The following is an 18,511-nucleotide window of genomic DNA, read 5'->3' as shown; positions in this document are numbered from 1 at the left end:
CCATATCTATATGCTTCGTATTTGCAAACGACTTTTAATACGATTGGCATCTTCCACGATCTTTTGAATAAATTCATATTCGTATATGCAAAAGCATGTACAAGATCTGTCAATTCAGTTATGCACATAGTTTTGAATTTATTCAATCAAAATACATATATAAAGTTTAATATGACTATCATTTTTAACAAGAACAAGCCGTGACATAGAATAGAAAACCAGCACTTAAATTAAAATCAAAACTAAAACAACAATATTCATGTCTTTCTTGTTATTCAAATCATGCTTAAATTGATAGATATAAAGAAGACCATATTTCTTTTTTAACAAGTCACATGCTTTTAAAAAGAATGGAATTATACTATATCATATTCTTAATCAATCACTAGTAGAGTAAAAAATGGTTATTAATATTATATATGGAATAATACAAATAGAAGTTTTTTGAAGTATATTACATACCCGGTTGTATAAGCCTTTCCGGACAAATTAAACACTTTAAACAAAGCTGACCTCCATTTCTGAATTCTCTCCGAGTTAATTCCAAAATCATTTTCATGTTGAGCCATGTCTTTGCCATAACATTTTCTCAGATGCCTTATGTCTGATGGCTCCACTTTGTAAAAGATTGGCCAAACTAACTGATTCTTCAATTTCATACACTCCATAATCTTGACAAGTTCTTCAAGACACCATGATGAATTTGCATAGTTTTCAGATAAAACAATAATGGAAAGCCTTGATGCTTCAATTGCATTTAGAAGAGAGGGTGAAATTTGGTCTCCAGTATGCAGTCCTCCATCATCCATAAAGGTCTTGAATCCCCCTTGACATAAAGCTTGATAAAGAGAACCTGTAAAAGAGTAGCGTGTATCTTCTCCTCTGAAACTAAGGAAAATTTGCCATTTGGCCATTAAATGTTTCAGACTATTTAGTGTTGTTTTCCATTCCTCAATTGGTTTGCTTCTTAAGGAAGTTCACACATCTTTAATTGTTCTAGGTAACCCTTCACATTCAAAAGCAACTTCACGTGACACATTCAATGAGTCAAATGAGGAATAGTACTCCTCATCATCGTGTATGCCTGAATGTTTTTTGAACAAAATTGAGGCTTCCTCTCTTGATAAGGGATCAAGTTGAATCTCCTTTTGGCAATCTATAACGTCACCTTCTTGTTTGCAGCGTGTGGTCAAAATCACCTTGCATAGATTACTATCAGAAGGAATACCTACATGCCGTAGGTCCAATTTTGCCCGGACATCATCAAAAATCACAAGTATTGGACGATCCATATTTTTTATTGTGGAGGATATTATTATTGCTCTCCCGGCTTGAGTGTATTTATTGAATACAATATTCAACGAGTCAACAATTTGATCTTGAATTGTCATTATATTTGTACTTTGGATCATAGTGACAAATAAAACCTTATGAAAAATCTTTAAATACTTAACTTTGTCACCCATTGCTTCCAACAAAGTTGTTTTACCAGAGCCTTGTCTACCATACAATCCTATCACAGAGCAATTATCATCTTGCAGTGCCACTAAAAGTTGATATAATGTCTTCTCTCTAGAATTAAAATACACAATATTTCCAGAATAAAAGTGCTCTAAACTTGGAATTGGAGTTGAAAACGGGTCAAGTAATTCATATTTTATGTTCTGTGCCATTACTTTTTCCTGCAATTTCCTAAATTCATTCCGTTGTACATGTCGTTTTTCGGCTTGGCCCATCAGATTCTCCACCCTTTGTATGAGTATCTCTGTTTGGTTTAGCCACACGAACACATCGTCACTGACCTTTTCAGTTTTATGATCAATTGCTTCAAATTTTTCACGCACATGATCTCGACATAAAACCAGGATTTCCTTTTCAGCTTCGACATGAAGTTCCACTTACACACCATAGAAAATATTAACTGCAATTTTTTTTTATATATAGAAACAACTAACTCAGCATAGTTACTAGCGTTGTATATACATATAAAATTATAAACTTAAACAAAATAGAAAATACCTAGTTATGATTTTACTTATTTTGAGCAATATTCTATTTGAAACATATAAAGAAGAGAATTGAAGCAAAGAGAAAGGATGAAGGAAATTGAACTCACACATATTGTTGCAGCAGCGGGCAGAAACAAAGGATGAGTGAAGTTTGAATGATTGTTTCTTAGCTTCAAACAAGAAACTCAACAAACAAGTTAATGGATATATATATATATATATATATATATATATATATATATATATATATGTCTTCAAAAAAAGTTAATGATATATATAGAGGTAGTTCACCTGGTTTTTGAAGTGTAAAAGTGTTGGGTCGTGAGGGGTCGGTGATCATCACATCGGACCTTGAACAACTACACAAGTGAGTTGGACACCACACTTTAACCCAAAATCTTAAGGCATTAGGTTTATGGGTCCTCTCACTTATAAAGTGTTCAATATCTACTGTTCCATCCGATGTGGAACTCAACTCACAGTTGAAATACCAACAAAAAGCTGTGGCAAAAATAATAGTTAGGGGCCATCAATTTTTTTAATATATAAATTAAATACAAAAATTATATTGCAGATAAAAATATAAGTCGTAAAAAAATACTAATATTAACAACTAATAACACTCGGTAGGCGCGTTGGCTCTTGACCAGAAGAAAGATTAATAATACTCGTATTTCATAAGAAGCTCATTCAAATTTGAACTCACATAAATTTAACAGAAAGAAGGAACGGAGAAGAAGAGCGAAAACGTGTGGGCCCCACTAGTTTTTTTTAGTTCTTGGCAAAGAAGCGTAAATGTTGCAATTTTGGCTGGACATAACCGCGCGACATGTTGTGGATCCTACATTCTCTACATCGTAAGTAATCAAACACACTATCGTTGATTTTTTCTTCTTTAACACTATGGTTGATGGTTGATGGTTGATGGTTGATGGTTGATGGTTGATGGTTGATTTTTTCTTCTTTAACTTTTGTCATTAGAAGTTCATCACGGTTGTGAATCAAAAACTCCTTTGTTTGGCACAAGTCTAAATTGGACACTCAGATTTTTAACTAGACTAATAATTTAGGATATACTATTTTTTATTTTTTAAATAGCATAGTGACTAGAAATTCCACTCTTGAGATGGATAAGTGGGATAATCGGAGTTCGAATCCCAGCCCCTTATATATATATAATGCAATATCTCTACCAACCGAGCTAAGCTCACGAGACTATGAGATATTATTCTATCATAGACACATTAGAAAAAGTTGACATGTATTTTTTTTTTCTTCTTAAATAACCAATTCTTCCATATAAGTTTACGAGTTTTTGTGGCAAATTGGGATTATGTGTCAAAGATGATGCTCAATCATCCACTTAGAGAGACCAAATCCAAAAATGAAATTATTGAGAGGGACCAAATCCAAAAAAATGAAATTGAATCCAAAATATGTTTTTTTTTCTTGCTTCTCTAAACTCAAAAATTGACTCGTGTTTCTCTAAACACATAAATTTGTGTTGAATTTACTAAAACAATACTCTCTTCGTCCCAAAACTTTGGTACATGTTGACTTCTGATATTTATTTTGACCGTATTTTTTTACTAATATATAAAGACAAATATTAGCAAATAAGATCTTGTTTTTTTGTTTTTCACCACCAGCTTAATCTGGTTCGGGGGTCAGTTCTGCCATCAAGTGGTTCCAGCCCCCTCTCGATCGCAGTTGTGGGGGATCGAACTGTGGTCCTCCCAACCAAGTTCAGCGCCAATCACCACTGAACCAACTAACGATTGGTAAATAAGATCTTGTTTGATTTGTCTCAATGAATATTTTCACAATATTAAATTTTTATAATTTTTCATAAAAGAAAACTAAAGATATTAATGATTCAAATTATGCATTGGTATGCGTAAGGACCAATATTTTGGGCCGAAGGGAGTATTTTCTTTTTCCTTCTTCAATTTTCTTTCTTCTCTCCAACCTAAAATCCCATGAAACTTTTTTTTTTTTTACAATGCAGCTGAGGAACGAACCTAGAACCTTTAGCATATTACCCAAACCCCTCACATTTGACATGATTTTTGAATCAAACAAATTTATTTTTATATTGCGAAATCTGTGTTCCATTAAAATCTCTACTTTAACAGAAACCAGGACATTCATCATCCTCAAATCTCAACAAAAAATTCACAACTTTTAAGATAGATTGACTCATTTTTATTCTTTTTTTCTTTCTTTTGAATCTCTCAAATCACATCCATTAAAACATGTTTTGGTGGTGGACGGTGATTTTTTTCTAACAGTCTCAATATTAAGAGAATTCTAACAGTCTCAATATCAAAACAATAAGCAAATATCATTTTAGTACTTCAACACAAATTCAATCTAAAAAAATAATGATCAATCTAAAAATTCAATGACATATATTTCTGAAAAATAATAATAATAATTTCTGAAAAATAATGATCAATCTAAAAATTCAATGACATATATTTCCTTCACAAGTTGTGCCAAATGACAAAAACTGAAACACATACTAGTTAATTTCCAATCTAAAAAACTATCCAAAAAACGGGAGTTTAATGAGTTTCTAAAGTTAGTTAATTTCAGCAAAATCGGATAAAATCAAAATAAATTAACTCAATTTTACTATGAGTTAACTGATTTAAAATTAACTCATGATTAGTCTCTAGCTTATGGCCATAAAATTGTTGGGCAATACTTTTCCATTTTCCCTGTGTTGATTTTGCTCAAATCCAATTATTTTGGCATCTACGGCCCCAAGTTTTCAGTACTGGTTATTTTGCAAAATTTAATTTTTCATTCTCTAAAAATGGTTGTGGTTGTCAGGGAGACTGACTGTAGTCTGGCAAGTGGACCAGTCTGTCGTCGAGTAATAATTTACATTCTAGGTGTCTAGAATGAGTTCGTATCCACAGGGACCGTGTCAGTGTGCAACCAAGTTTATTTGAGTTCATTTAAGATGTTTTCGCTTTAGTTTTAAAAGAGTTTGGTTTTGAAAAGATGCGATAGACATAAATGCAGAAAAGTAAAGATAGTTGATTCAGATAAAGTGAGTAGGAGTAAGGACTAGGTTAGGTGGATAGTATCCAGCTCTTCTCCGCTTGCCGCCTAATATAAGTATCCAGGTATAGCCTTTACACCCGCTATATGCCCGGTCGGATTAATCATCACTATTAAGTAGTGTCAGCGTACCAACAACTACCCTAATCACTACTACGAGTCATCCATGCCTAATAAAAGAGGGACTCTTGGTGGCATAATCCAAGCTGTCACTATCTCACTCTCATTAGAATGACATCCAAGTGCGTGGTCTAATTTGCACAATCAATCGCATATGGCCTCTAGCTTTGGTATGAACAACCGGCATAACATTTACCAGCTCCGTCTCTTTGGGCATGAATCTCTATAAGTGAGAAACTAGGCGTAAAAGTGTCGGATGTTATCACACTACATGCGCTAGCCTCATTATTTATTGATCCGGGTCGGCCGTCTTTGTTGAGACTGATACCAACCCTATGGACATTAATTATAATACGGCCGGTATAATAACAATGTAATTAAAAGCGTAAATAACATGAGACATATAACATAAATACTTATATTAATAGCGTGGGCAAATAGTTACAAGCATCATGGAAGAGTTTCAACATCTCCTCCTAAAACCTAAAAGAAACCTAGCTATGATCTACATAATTAAAGAATCATGCTTACCAATGGCGTAGATGTCTTGCCTCGGAAGCTTTAAGCCCTCCTAAGCTCCTCCTCTTTCCTCCTTGGATTGCTCCAAGTCTTTAGAAATACCGTTGAGTATTTTCTGAATGTGAAATAATGAGTGAGGAGAGCTCTATTTATAGTTTTTGTGGGCTTAAACTTTACGCGCATCGTACCACGATGAAGTGCCATCGTGGTACCATTTCTAGGCGGCGTGGCAGAAATACACTGTAAACCTATCGTACCACGATGAGATGCCATCGTGGTACGATGATGCGTGAAAATTAAGTTACTGCGCAGATTTGTTTTTATTTTTGTTTTAAAACAAATCTTCATCGTACCACGATGATAACCCATCGTGGTATGATGGCGCGCAGGTGAGATTTTTCAATTTTTTGCCTTTTTTTGGTATTTTCTTCAAGATTCTTCATTTCTTCGTCTTCTTGCACAAATAGCTTCATTTCTTCAGATTCTTAGCTTGTAACCACTGCTTTTGCTATCATTTACTACTAAAAATATGTACAAAATTCCTGTCATCACAACCCCAAACTTAAACCGTTGCTCGTACTCGAGTAACATGCCTGTCAAACAAAAGCGTCAGCGACTTAAGAAATGTATAAAGATGACAGGAATTTCACAACCTCTATAGTCAGCAATGGAACCACTGATCTTTTTACCGCAGCGATCCTGTCCAGTTAGTGCCTTGGTTCGAGAGACGTCAATCATAGCAAGTCGGACAACATTCACAAGGAGTCCATGTTCAACCTTTTCTCTCTTCTCACATTTTCGCTCAAAAATTGAAAGGGTTAACTCTCAATCATCGTGAAAACTTGCCATCTTACCATAGGCTTGCAAGAATTCTAAGCAACTAATCAAAATTCAACATTCACGCATTTTTAGAGGTCTTTCAGGGTTATAACTTGGCTTAGGTAAAAGTGGGATATTTTTTGGATAAGTAGACTAAATATTGGAGTTAAGTACACTACTTTGTATCAGCAACCGTTTACCTTGGGTACCTTTTTGATTTGGTACAAGAGAATGAGAACCGGATGTGTCTTTGTGTGGTTCTTTTCTATCACATCTTTCTTTTTTTTCCTCTTTTTTTTTCTTTTTCATTTCATTTTTTGAAGAGACTATTTTTTAGGGACTTTTTTGATGTTATCCCGTCTCTTTATTCTCATTGTTTTCTTTTTTGTGATAGTTCTCTTGTTACCTCACCCCAAACTTAGATGTTGCTAGTTCCATGAGCAACACCAAACTTATGTTGTTGCCGTGACTAGTGAACTATTTCTACATAACTCCAACAGAGGGTAAAAAAAAATTTCTGGTCTATAGGCTTATAACATGGTTTGTCACCGGAAAAAAAGGGAAATATTTTTTTAGGCTAAAAATTGGTTAGCAAAGGATAATAATAATATAAGGGTGACTTGAAAAAGGCTCTGAGTTATATAGAAAAAAAAATTGCCTCAATGCGTAAAATATTAAATCAATCAGTCAACAGAGAATTAAAGCAAGTTCTGAAAAATAAACAAGAATCACGGTACTCTCATAGTAGATCGAAAGAAATTGGTAATACCGTTTTGGAAATATTTGACTCAAATTCTCACCGGCTTAGATATACTGAAGGTTTGAACATGTATCATGCAAACATTACTTCCTTACTCGTCTCTTTGTCTCTTGAACTTCAACACCTCCCGAACTTTCACCTTTGGTTTCTCATATTTAGAGGTATGAAATTCGAATCATAAGAATCCATTTCTCACTTTGCTGCGATTTTGCCTATAACAGTGTTAGCATGCACAAGATAATAAACCACAAACAGTTATTGAATTTTTAAATTAAGCACAAGGGTCTAACAAGATGACATGACTGGAACTCTATAGTATTAGTTTATTGAATTGAAAATACTGAAAGCGATTAAAAATTTCTTGGGTTGCCTCCCAAGCAGCGCTTGTTTATCGTCTCGCCAGCTTGACGCTTTTGGGTTGCCTCCCAAGCAGCGCTTGTTTAACGTCTCATTAGCTTGACGCATTTCCACCTCTATTGAGGTGGATAGGTTCGCTTGTCATCTCCTTGAGTCTCACCTTCGACTCCCTTTTTCTCATGCTTCTTTTCTTTGACAGGCCTCTTCTTGATAGTTGATGTATTCACCCTTAGCTATGGCTTAGATCTGGTTGCTACCTTTCGTGGCTTACCCCATGTTGTGACCCACGGAGCTTTGATATCCACTTCAATGGTCAACCTCTTCAGCTTGTCTTCAATATCCTGGGGCACTTCTTTGATTGTACCTGTCCCTATAGCTAGCTGTGCCATTTCCTCCTCCAGTTCATGCATCTCAACTTTTACTCTCCATGTATTACCTGGAGTCAATGGTGCAGCTTTTTGTTTCCACTCAAGCTTGTAGCATTCTTCATTCCATGTGGAAAAGAGTTAGATAATCCGTGTCTCTCCATCCTTCCTAATCGTCAGCTCACCTTTGCCCATGTCAATGATGGCTCTTGTTGTGGCTAGGAAAGGTCTTCCAAGAATAATGGGATGCTCTTTATCTTCTTCCACATCGAGGATCATAAAATCTGCTGGAAATTCCATGTCTTTGATTCTCACCACAATGTCTTCGATGTTGCCTTTTGAGTGGATGATGGATTGATCAGCTAATGTCAACTCCTTGACTGTACCTGTATGTTGGGATTTAAGAGGGGTTTTTCAAAATTTTAATCCTCTTAGCGGAACAATCCCGATGAACGGATCTTGATTAAATCATTAATCACAAATCAAAGAACACAAGTTTATGTGTTTACCTCTTGAAGCGCAGAACCTTTGAAGTAGAAACGATTTCTAATCACGAGCAAAGCAAAGTAGCGATGCCTCTACTCAGTCCACACGAACAGCTCCTTCAATCGCGGTGCTAGCCGAAACTTGATGAAGGCTTTAGAGAGAGAGTGAGAGTTTAGAAAACTAGGATTCTAAATTCTAAATTAGGTTAAGTTTTTCTTCCACACAAGAGTTCTATTTATAGAGTCTCTTGTGTGATCAACAAGTCATAATTGTCCGTCCTTATCCTAATTTTCATCTCACTTAAAACGCGCATAATTATCCGTGATAATTAGCCCGCAATTATCTAACTACTAATAAGTCTCACTTATTATCTTTTAAATAAATCATATTTATTTATTTAATAAATAAATCTTATTTATTTATCTTATAAATAAATCTTATTTTATTTATCTTATAAATAAGTCTAACTTATCTATTTCTCTCTCATATATTTGTCCTTTGTGTGTGACTTTATAGGTTCTCGTAACGTTGGCAATAATATTAAATCACCTATTTAATATTATAAACAATGAGCGGTATCTAGCAACACATCATTGCTACCCAAGTGACGAGAATGTCATGTGATCTGACGAAACCTTTCCGTGATAACGATCGTATGTATAATTACCCATTTACCCTTATATATATATTGAACACAAGGCATAGATCGTGTCATCCTTGTATAGTTCAATATCTTATTTCTTGATTCCAGAATATACTGAGTAACGAATAAGCTCAATATCTCATACTGACTTAGTTCGGCGTGACCACGCATTTTGTCAGTCATATTCCATCAAGAGGCCTGTAGATATTACTCCCGTTATGCAGGAGGGGCAAATCCCATCTAGGTCACTCATGTCCCTCAGCATGATTCGTGGAGTACCCATCAACCGACTTTATAGTCATCCTGTTAGGGACAACGTTTGAACGACAACTAAGCACTCAACTCCACATCTAGGGTCCATAGTGGTTTCAGGTCGAAGGGTGCTATACACCATTATCACTATGAGAATATCTTATGACACTCTTCATACATACTATGTAGTATTCTCATGGTGGGTCAATCCAATATAAATATTACTCCTAATATTTATATCTATGTGAAGACTTGATATCTCATATCCATGACTCGTGAGATGAAGTCATCAGTCTACTCACATAATAGTCTCTATGTTTTACTGTTATCCCACATCACAGTAAAACTTGACTACGGATAGTTTAAGAATAGTGTCCTTATGTTTAATGGAGTCTCACCATTAAGTCACACTTAATGTTCCATTAATTAGACTAGCTATTCTAGGGACTTTATTAGTTTGAAACAAACATAATAAAGAAATGCCTTATTATATATATAAATCAAAGTTATGATACAAAAGAAGATTCTATCAAAACAGATTGGCTTTTAGGGCTTACTCCAACAGCACCTGCTCTGATACCAATTGAAATTCTGGCGTACCACAGACAGATGTCAAACCCAAATGCTGAAGCATCTGGCTATAGCAGAACATAATGGACAAAATAATAAAGTGCAGGAAAGTAAATAACACAAGTAATTGTTAACCCAGTTCGGTGCAACCTCACCTACTCTGGGGATACCAATCCAGGAATGTAACCAATAAGCAATAGCCCTAAGCTAATGACAAAGTCAACCAAGCCTTGCCCTTCCCACTTAGCAACTCCCCCATTGTTTACAACCTAGGGTCTTAGCCTAGATCTGAGATAACCAATAAGCAATAGCCCTAAGCTAATGACAAAACCCTCCAAGCCTTGCCCTTCCCACTTAGCAACTCCCCTATTGCCATCTCACTTCCTCTTCCTCACGATCACACGCAAGAGTTTTGAACAAAACAATTACTTGAAGTAAAGGAGACAAACCCTCCAATAGAAAATCAAAACCTAGACTCCTTCTCTTTTGCTTAAAAGCTTCAAGAGTACTACCCAGGTTTACACACACCAACCCTATGCCGAAAGACACCAAGGAATTGGCTTACAAAATAAAGCACAAGGCTTACATAGACACGAAAACCGTAAAAGACTACATCTTTGATATTTGCTTTTTGACCTCTGTTTCGGTGTGTAAAACAAAGTCTGAGACTTCCTTTATATAGGCATGAGCAGCTCTGACTTTTCTTGAGGAGCAATCTTCCAAAAGCAATATATTTTTCACCAAAATATATTTTCAACAAATCTTTCTTCCAAGATTATAAAAATATATTTGTTGTTCATAAACATATTTTTAATAATAATCTTCTGCTCCAATTAATCTTCAGTGGTTATATTCTAGAATCAAATCTTTTGATTCTATATTTTAAAATCAAATCTTTTGATTATAAAATATTTAAATCTCCTTGTGAACCAAGTAACCTAGCTTCCAGTAGCTTCCTGAAGATTCTACACACATCATACGCCTTCCAGTAGCAAGTCGATGCAATATATTCTTCAATCAAATCTTTTAATCAAAGATTATGCATAAATAAAAAACTTGATGCGTATGTTACAGGGCACCAGATGTTGAACCCATATGTCTTCAACATCGTGGTTCAACATGTGACCAAAGTTTGTTTTTACAAAATTTAGCCAACACCCAAAACACTAACAGCTCCCGTTACCAAACTTTTTGAAAAAATTCCTTGAAGACGATCTGATCCATCAACCAGACCCACCGTCATTAAGTCATTCCACCATGGCGAAGCCTTACGCGGCGGCAATACTCTAGACATCCAACAAACCCCACTCTCCCCACCACCATACCTATCCCGGAGGACATCTTTCCAAATCGAATTACCCTCCGATAATAGCCTCCATTTCCACTTGGTCAATAGTGAAATGTTCATGATCGGCAAATCCTTAACCCCAAGGCCTACCTCCTTTTTTGGTCTACAAACGTCAAGCCACTTAACCCAACAAATTTTAGAGGCCCCGGACACCCTTCCCCAAAGGAACCTCCTTTGCAACCTAACAATCTTCTTCCACACTCCCACCGGCATTTTAAATAAAGAGAGGTAGAAAATTGGTATCGCCGCCAACACCGAATTTAGGAGCACAACACGGCCCCCTAAGCTAACATATTTATTCTTCCAAGAGGCAAGTCTTCTTTGAGCACCTCTAATACCGGATTCCAAGTAGACAATCTCCTTGGGTTAGCCCCCACCGGTAGCCCAAGGTAAATAAAAGGCAACCTCCCAATGTTGCATTTAAGAAAAGAAGTCGCCGAACTCAAAAAGTCGTCCTCTACGTTAATGCCAAAAAGTTTACTTTTGAAAAAGTTTACTTTAAGCCCAGAAATAAGTTCAAACCACCTCAATATTGCTTTGATAGTCCAAAGATTCTCTACACACGCCTCCCCGACAAAAAGTGTATCATCGGCATATTGGAGGTGGGAAATATTAGCTCCCTCATTCGGAAATTGGATCCCTTTGAAAAAGCCAAGCTCCACCGCCTTTTTCATTAGTGCACCAAGACCTTCCGCCACAAGGATAAACAAAAACGGTGCAAGAGGGTCACCTTGCTTAAGCCCCTTGCTAATATCAATTTGCTCCGTTGGACTACCATTCACTAACACCGAGAGGCTCCCCGCAAACACACAAGCTTTAACCCAACTCCTCCATTTCGCATCAAAACCAAACCTCCGAAGCATATAATCCAAAAAGCTCCAACTAACCGAGTCATATGCCTTTTCAAAGTCCACTTAGAGTTTAGCATCATATGTATGTTTAGTGTACCAATTAATGACTAAAAATAATTAATTTCTCCAATTCACACACTGCGTGACCAACGTTGCTTGTACATAGGGTTGGGAATAGGCCAGGCTGGCCTCCAGGGGTCTGCGGCCTGGCCTGTTTATAAAAAAGGCCAGTCTAAGGCTTTGAAAAGAGCCTGTTTACCTAAATTGGCCAGACCTAGGCTATAAAAAAGCCTGCAAAGCCTAATAGGGCGGCCTGGCCTGTTTATATTTACTTTTGTTTTTGTGTACATAATTATATATTAGTTTGTATAAATAAAAAATAATTTACTTTATACAAATAAAAATTAAATGGTTAAGGAAATAAAAACAAAATATTTACATCACAAAAAAAAATCACAAATAGAAACCCTAAGTCTGTCGATCTCTTTTTCTCTGCCTCCAACTCTTACTCTCTCGCGCAGTTCTCCTCCGTCTATCACTCTCTCCGCCTCCAGCTCTCCGACTCTCACAGATTTCGACACTCTCACTCTCTCCGCCTCCAGCTCTCCGTCTCTCACAGATCTCGACACTCTCACTCTCTCCGCCGGCGCTCTCACTCTTTCAGGTTCCATCTCTCTCTCTCTCTCTCTCTCTCTCGCACGCTATCTCTCTTTCACTGTCTTTCTGCGATTTCAATTTCAAGTTTTCGATAACTGAATCTCGCACTTTAATTATTTTTGTTTTCAAGTTTCAATTCTGCGATTCATGTTAATAATGTTATGTTTTAATGATTTATGTTTTCAATGATTCATATGATTTTTATGATTACAGATATAGTGTTATCTTTAATGATTTCTGTATTATTTTGATTTCATACTTAGTTTTTTTTTAACAAATACATGGTTGTTTTTTATTACTGATATAATGCTATATTTTGATACAGTGCTCTGTTTTTTTCTCTGTATAGCAATGGAGAAGCAAACCCAATTCAAGATGTGAATGAGCATGTAGATTCAACTCAAGAAAATGAAGCACCAATTGTTGGGAGAAAGAGGGAAAAAAATAAGTAAAATTTAGGACAATTTTTAACACAGGCTTTTAAATAGGCTCTAAGGCCAGGCCAGACTTTTAAACAGGCCAGACCAGGCCAAAAAAACAGCTTTTAACAGACTATTAGTAAGGGCATATTAGGTATTTTACAATTAATTTGTTGTTATCAGTTCACAACTTCACATAACCCTAGCCGCCAGTTCCAATTTCACGATTCCCTCGCACCTCTTCACCGATCCAAAAAAAAATTCATCGTACTCTTCATCTCTTCTTCACCTTCATCGTCTCTTCAAAGCTTCATCAAAACTTCATCTCTTCTTCACCTCTTCAAAGCTTCATCGTACTCTTCATCTCTTCAAAGCTTCAAAGCTTCATCTGTTTCTTCTCCAAGATCTGTTTCTTCTCCACAACTTCACCTCATCAAAGCTTCACACCAAGGTTTGTTCTGTTTCTTCTTTACTTCTCTAAGCTTTGTTCTGATTGTTTTGTTTCTTCTATATTTCTATTTTTGTCTGCACTGTTTTTTTTGTCCAAGTGTACTTTTTTTTTTGTTCTAATTTCTGTTTCTTTGTTCTAATCTCTGTTTCTTTCTCCAAGCTTTGTTTTTTTTTTTTTTTTGGTTCTAAACTCTGTTTATTTGTTCTAATCTGTTTCTTTCTCCAAGCCTTTTTTATTTTCTCTCTATGTTCTAATCTCTGTTTCGTTCTGTTTCTTCTATGTTTTGTTCTGTTTTAGTGTAGAATCTGTCTTCTATGTTTCGTTCTGTTTCTTCTATGTTCTAATTTATATGTTTATAGTATTATTTATGTAATTTATAAAAATAAAAAAAATGAAATAGCGGCATCCCGGCCATCCCGCTCCCCGGAATGCCGCTATCCCAATTTTGGGGCCAATTTTGGGGTTGGCCGCTCCGCTCCGTGATCCGGGATTAACTACTATGGTAATTTTTACGACCAAAACATGCTACTTTTTTTATAGAGACCAAAAATAAAACATAGTTAAATTGTAGTATCAATAATTGCTATTTTCATTTTTGTGCTAAAACCTTAAACAACAAACTTTTTAGAATGAACTATGTACTAATTTTGGTTTGATTTATTCTATCTGAGTGAGCGAAACTTATCGTCATTGATTTGATTTATTCAGTTCTTGTATTGGTCTCAACAATGATCTTGGGAGCATGCACAGGGCTATCATGTTACCTTGCAGTAGCATCAGCTAAGCCTAACCCTATCAAGTCCAATGGCTCCTCTGCAATCAGACACGATTTATGCTGTCCAATCGGCGGTTACAGCGGCGTATTATCAATGTCGATGTCGAAGAGGGGCAAGAACACTGTGGTTGCTGGAGCAGGGGGCGCAAGTCTCACGTACAGGGGCGCCGGCGTTGATATCGACGCAGGTTCTGAACTCGTTCGAAGAATAGCGAAGATGGCGCCTGGGATTGGAGGCTTTGGCGGTTTTTTACCTTTAGGTACTCTTTTTTTTCATCTTCACTCGTGTTTTGTTCTTTTATTATATTTTGACTCACCTTTGCTTTTGAGCAGATGATGGTTCGTACCTTGTTGCCAGTATGGATGGTGTTGGAACGAAGCTGATGCTTGCCCTCGAAACTGGCATTCTTGACACAATTGGGATTGATCTGGTGAACTTTGTGGAAACTGAATTTTAATTTTTAAACTTTTGGAAATGTGTTATGATATTTGAATTTTTTGTATTATGAGCATCCTTGTTTCTGTTTAGGTTGCGATGAGTGTCAACGATGTTGTTACTTCGGGGACAAAACCTTTGGGTTTCCTTGATTACTATTCTACTGGCCACCTTGATGTGGATGTTGCTGAGAAGGTAATGGATGTGCATTTGATGTTATGGTTTGAGCTCTGTGTGTATTGGTTAAATAGAGCTTATTGTGTTTCTCCCCTTGTTTCATTTCTTCTTCTTATTATTCAGGTTATCAAAGGCATTGTTGATGGCTGTAAGCAATCTGGCTGTAAGCAATCTGATTGTGCTCTTTTAGGAGGAGAGGTATTGAAATATTTTCTAGTTTTTTATTTATTTAAATAGTTCTCCCTCCTACGCATATACCCAACCATCTGCAAATATGGTTGTTGATAAAGAGATAATATGGGTGACTTAGTTAATTTTACACTTACAGACTGCAGAGATGCCTGGTCTCTACAGAGAAGGTGACTTTGATCTATGTGGCTGTGCTGTTGGCATTGCGAAGAAAGATTCTGTAATTGATGGAAAGAACATTATTGCTGGTGATATTCTTATTGGCTTGCCATCTAGTGGAGTTCATTCTAATGGCTTCTCACTTGTAAGAAGGTTGGTTTTGGTTTTGACGATGAGTAATCAAATCTATCAATTTTGTTAAAATTAGGCTTAAATATGATTTTGGTCCTTGCAAATATGACTCATTTTGATTTTAGTCTTGAATAACACCTAAGGAGTTCCTTGTCGACGGAACTCCATTGACTGAGACCGCTGGTGTGTAGGCATCGCTTTTGGCAGTTTCCACAACCACAATAACAACCACCACCACCACCAGACAACTGTCTCCCATCCACAACAACCGTGACTTTCTCTCACTACCACTCTCACATCCACAACAAAGATCAATTTTGGCTTCAAGGAGTGTTTGGGTTTAATTATTTAACTGTATAAAACAAATTGGTTTAATAATTAATTAGTTTTACATTTTTAATTAATAGATTAAAAGAATTAATTAGAGATAACTATTAATTAAATAATTTAAAAGTGCCAAGTCAGCAACAGTTGTACAGTCAACATGTGCCACATTTTCCTAAATTTGGCCAAATCATCGAAAAATGTAGTTTAGGGACTTTTTTAAAACTTTTGTAATTTTACAAGGGCATAAATATTTTTTACAGGGACTAAAATCAAAATGAATGATATTTGCAAAAACTAAAATCGTATTTAAGCTTTAAAATTATTGGTTACTGAAATGTATTGATATGTTAACAGTGTGCTTGAACAAAGTGGTCTATCATTGAAAGGTAAACTTCCTGGTGGCGATATTACAATTGCAGAAGCTTTAATGGCACCAACTGTTATTTATGTTAAACAGGTCATTCATCGTTTTTCACTGTCATAAATTTTCTACTATGTGATGTTTCCTTCTCTTTAGATTTTGAAGATTTCTCATATTTTATCAACAGGTGCTTGACTTAGTTAGCAAAGGAGGGGTGAAGGGAATTGCCCATATCACAGGTGGTGGTTTCACAGAAAACATACCCCGTGTTTTTCCAGAAGGCCTTGGTGCCCTTATATACAAAGACTCATGGGAAGTCCCTATAGTGTTCAAATGGCTTCAGGAGGTAATACATGTTTCAATAACCAACTTCTGATACTTGCATATAATTGAATTCAATTTTCATTTTCAAAATCTTAAGTATAGTTCTGTATTAATAATCTCTCACATTAGGCTGGGAACATACAAGACTCCGAGATGAGACGAACATTTAATATGGGCATAGGGATGGTCCTGGTAGTTAGTCCAGAGGCAGCTAATAGAATACTTGATGATGTTGAAAAAGCTTATCGCATTGGTGAAGTTATAAGCGACAACGACAAGGGAATTACCTATGGTTAATTTTGGTTTTTTCAGTCATGTTTTAACTCCTAATACTCCCTCCGTTTTTTTTTTTTAAGTGTCGTTTTTTGTCGGATTTATCTTTCTATTTAATTGTCGCTTTTGTATTTTAAGGTTACGATTTGTCAATTAAATTCTTTATCAACTACTTTTATCTTTTTCAATAAAACTAGTTCATGCTATATTTTTTTTTGTTACAATTGTTTTTTCCTAAAAAAAAACAATTGATTGTTACGAGAGAAAAATAATATATTAATTATTTGTTTTTTGCATAACATTAAATTTATTGAAAAGAGTGCAAAAAAATAAGAATTTATTGGGGAATTAAGATGAGGTGCAAAAGTTATCATGCATGCTAATTCCCTACGCGTGCGCGCATCGTTACTTCCGCGCGCCATTCCATTTTAGCCTTTGATTCTTGATCAAGCAGCCTTAGTGCTTCCACCCTCCTGATCAAGCATGAGTCGTCTGATTAATCAAACAGTCCAGATCATCCACCTATTTTTTTTGTTTGTTGCTGCGCTGGGCCTTCTTGTGGGTTGGGCTTGTATTCTTTCATGCTACATGCACCTCTCCTGCTTACTTTATGAACCCTTGTGATGTTATTTGTTTATTTATTTATTATCTAATTTATTTAATTTGTTTAATTTAAACCAAAAAAATCAAAAAAATGATAAAAACCTACAAAACAAATTATAATTAAATAATTTGGATTTAAAATGGGACCGGCGGGTTTACATCCGCTAAACCCTCGAATGACCGAACGTTGGCCGTGCGCTTTGCTTACCGGTTGTTCCGCAAATAAAATTAATAAATAAAATTGGATTAAAAAGGGGACCGACGGGTTTGCATCCGCTCATCCCTCGCTCATCTCTCGAATAATCGAACGATAAAGCTAGACAAACTAATATTAATTCTATTTGGTATTTTCGGAATCTCATCCTGTTTGGTATGTTAAATGGTTTCAAGATATTATACACTGAAACCATTAGTATTGTTAAATGGTTTTATATAAATACTAAGGTGAGAGAAACATATATATATATGCAATATTATTCTGGAAACCATTATGCTGGTTAAATGGTTTCAGAGAGTTAAAAAGTGAAACCATTTGTTTTGTAAAATGGTTTTATCTAATCTATCTAATAACAATTTAACAAAGAACATGTTGTGGAATTCTCTATTCTACCCTAATCAATTTTGCAGCCACATCATCATTTTTAAGGGCATTTTGGACTTAGCAAATAATCTACTTTTTGTTCTCTTTTTGATTCCCACTCTTTTTTTTTAATTTGAATTTCAAATTTTAACACATTAAATATTCATTCTCACTTTCATTTCAAATTTCATTCATTCATTTCCCTCAATTTTCTCTACTTTTGTTTTTCACCTTCTTCTCTCTCTTTTTGTCTTCAACTCTATTTTACTATTACAAGTTATTACTAATTACTAATAAAAAATTCACGGGGCGATGACAATTTTATCGCTGATAAAATAAAAAATTCACAGGGTGATGACAATTTTATCACTGATAAAATAAAAAATTCACGGGGTGATGACAATTTTATCGCTGATAAAAGTTTTAAAATAACTATTACAAGTTATTACTGATAAAAAAAATCACGGGGAGAAGATA

The 18,511-nt window shown here is 35.6% G+C and overlaps 1 protein-coding gene and 1 pseudogene across 5 annotated transcripts; one reads left to right on the top strand and one right to left on the bottom strand.

Moving 5' to 3' along the window:
• Window positions 1-264: 264 nt before the first annotated feature.
• On the bottom strand, window positions 265-9,178 carry LOC123890609 (annotated as a pseudogene).
• Window positions 9,179-12,557: 3,379 nt separating this feature from the next.
• LOC123909984 (phosphoribosylformylglycinamidine cyclo-ligase, chloroplastic/mitochondrial-like) lies at window positions 12,558-17,057 on the top strand. 5 transcript variants are annotated; one of them, XM_045961002.1, is made up of 10 exons: window positions 12,558-12,835; window positions 13,154-13,698; window positions 14,407-14,733; window positions 14,807-14,904; window positions 15,003-15,104; window positions 15,210-15,284; window positions 15,415-15,587; window positions 16,248-16,350; window positions 16,442-16,600; window positions 16,708-17,057. In XM_045961002.1, exons 3-10 carry the CDS (start codon window positions 14,427-14,429, stop codon window positions 16,873-16,875), a joined length of 1,185 nt encoding a protein of 394 aa, XP_045816958.1. In that variant the 5' UTR covers window positions 12,558-12,835; window positions 13,154-13,698; window positions 14,407-14,426; the 3' UTR covers window positions 16,876-17,057. The 5 variants fall into 5 exon arrangements, with proteins under 5 accessions (XP_045816958.1, XP_045816938.1, XP_045816921.1 ...); XM_045960982.1 differs by having other exon boundaries at window positions 12,599-12,835; window positions 13,178-13,698; XM_045960965.1 differs by having other exon boundaries at window positions 12,647-12,835; window positions 13,178-13,698; window positions 15,003-15,284.
• The last annotated feature ends 1,454 nt before the right edge of the window (window positions 17,058-18,511 follow it).

Source organism: Trifolium pratense, linkage group LG1, assembly GCF_020283565.1.
Source record: "Trifolium pratense cultivar HEN17-A07 linkage group LG1, ARS_RC_1.1, whole genome shotgun sequence".
Taxonomy (NCBI): Eukaryota; Viridiplantae; Streptophyta; class Magnoliopsida; order Fabales; family Fabaceae; genus Trifolium; species Trifolium pratense.
This window is presented reverse-complemented; position numbering and strand designations above follow the sequence as displayed.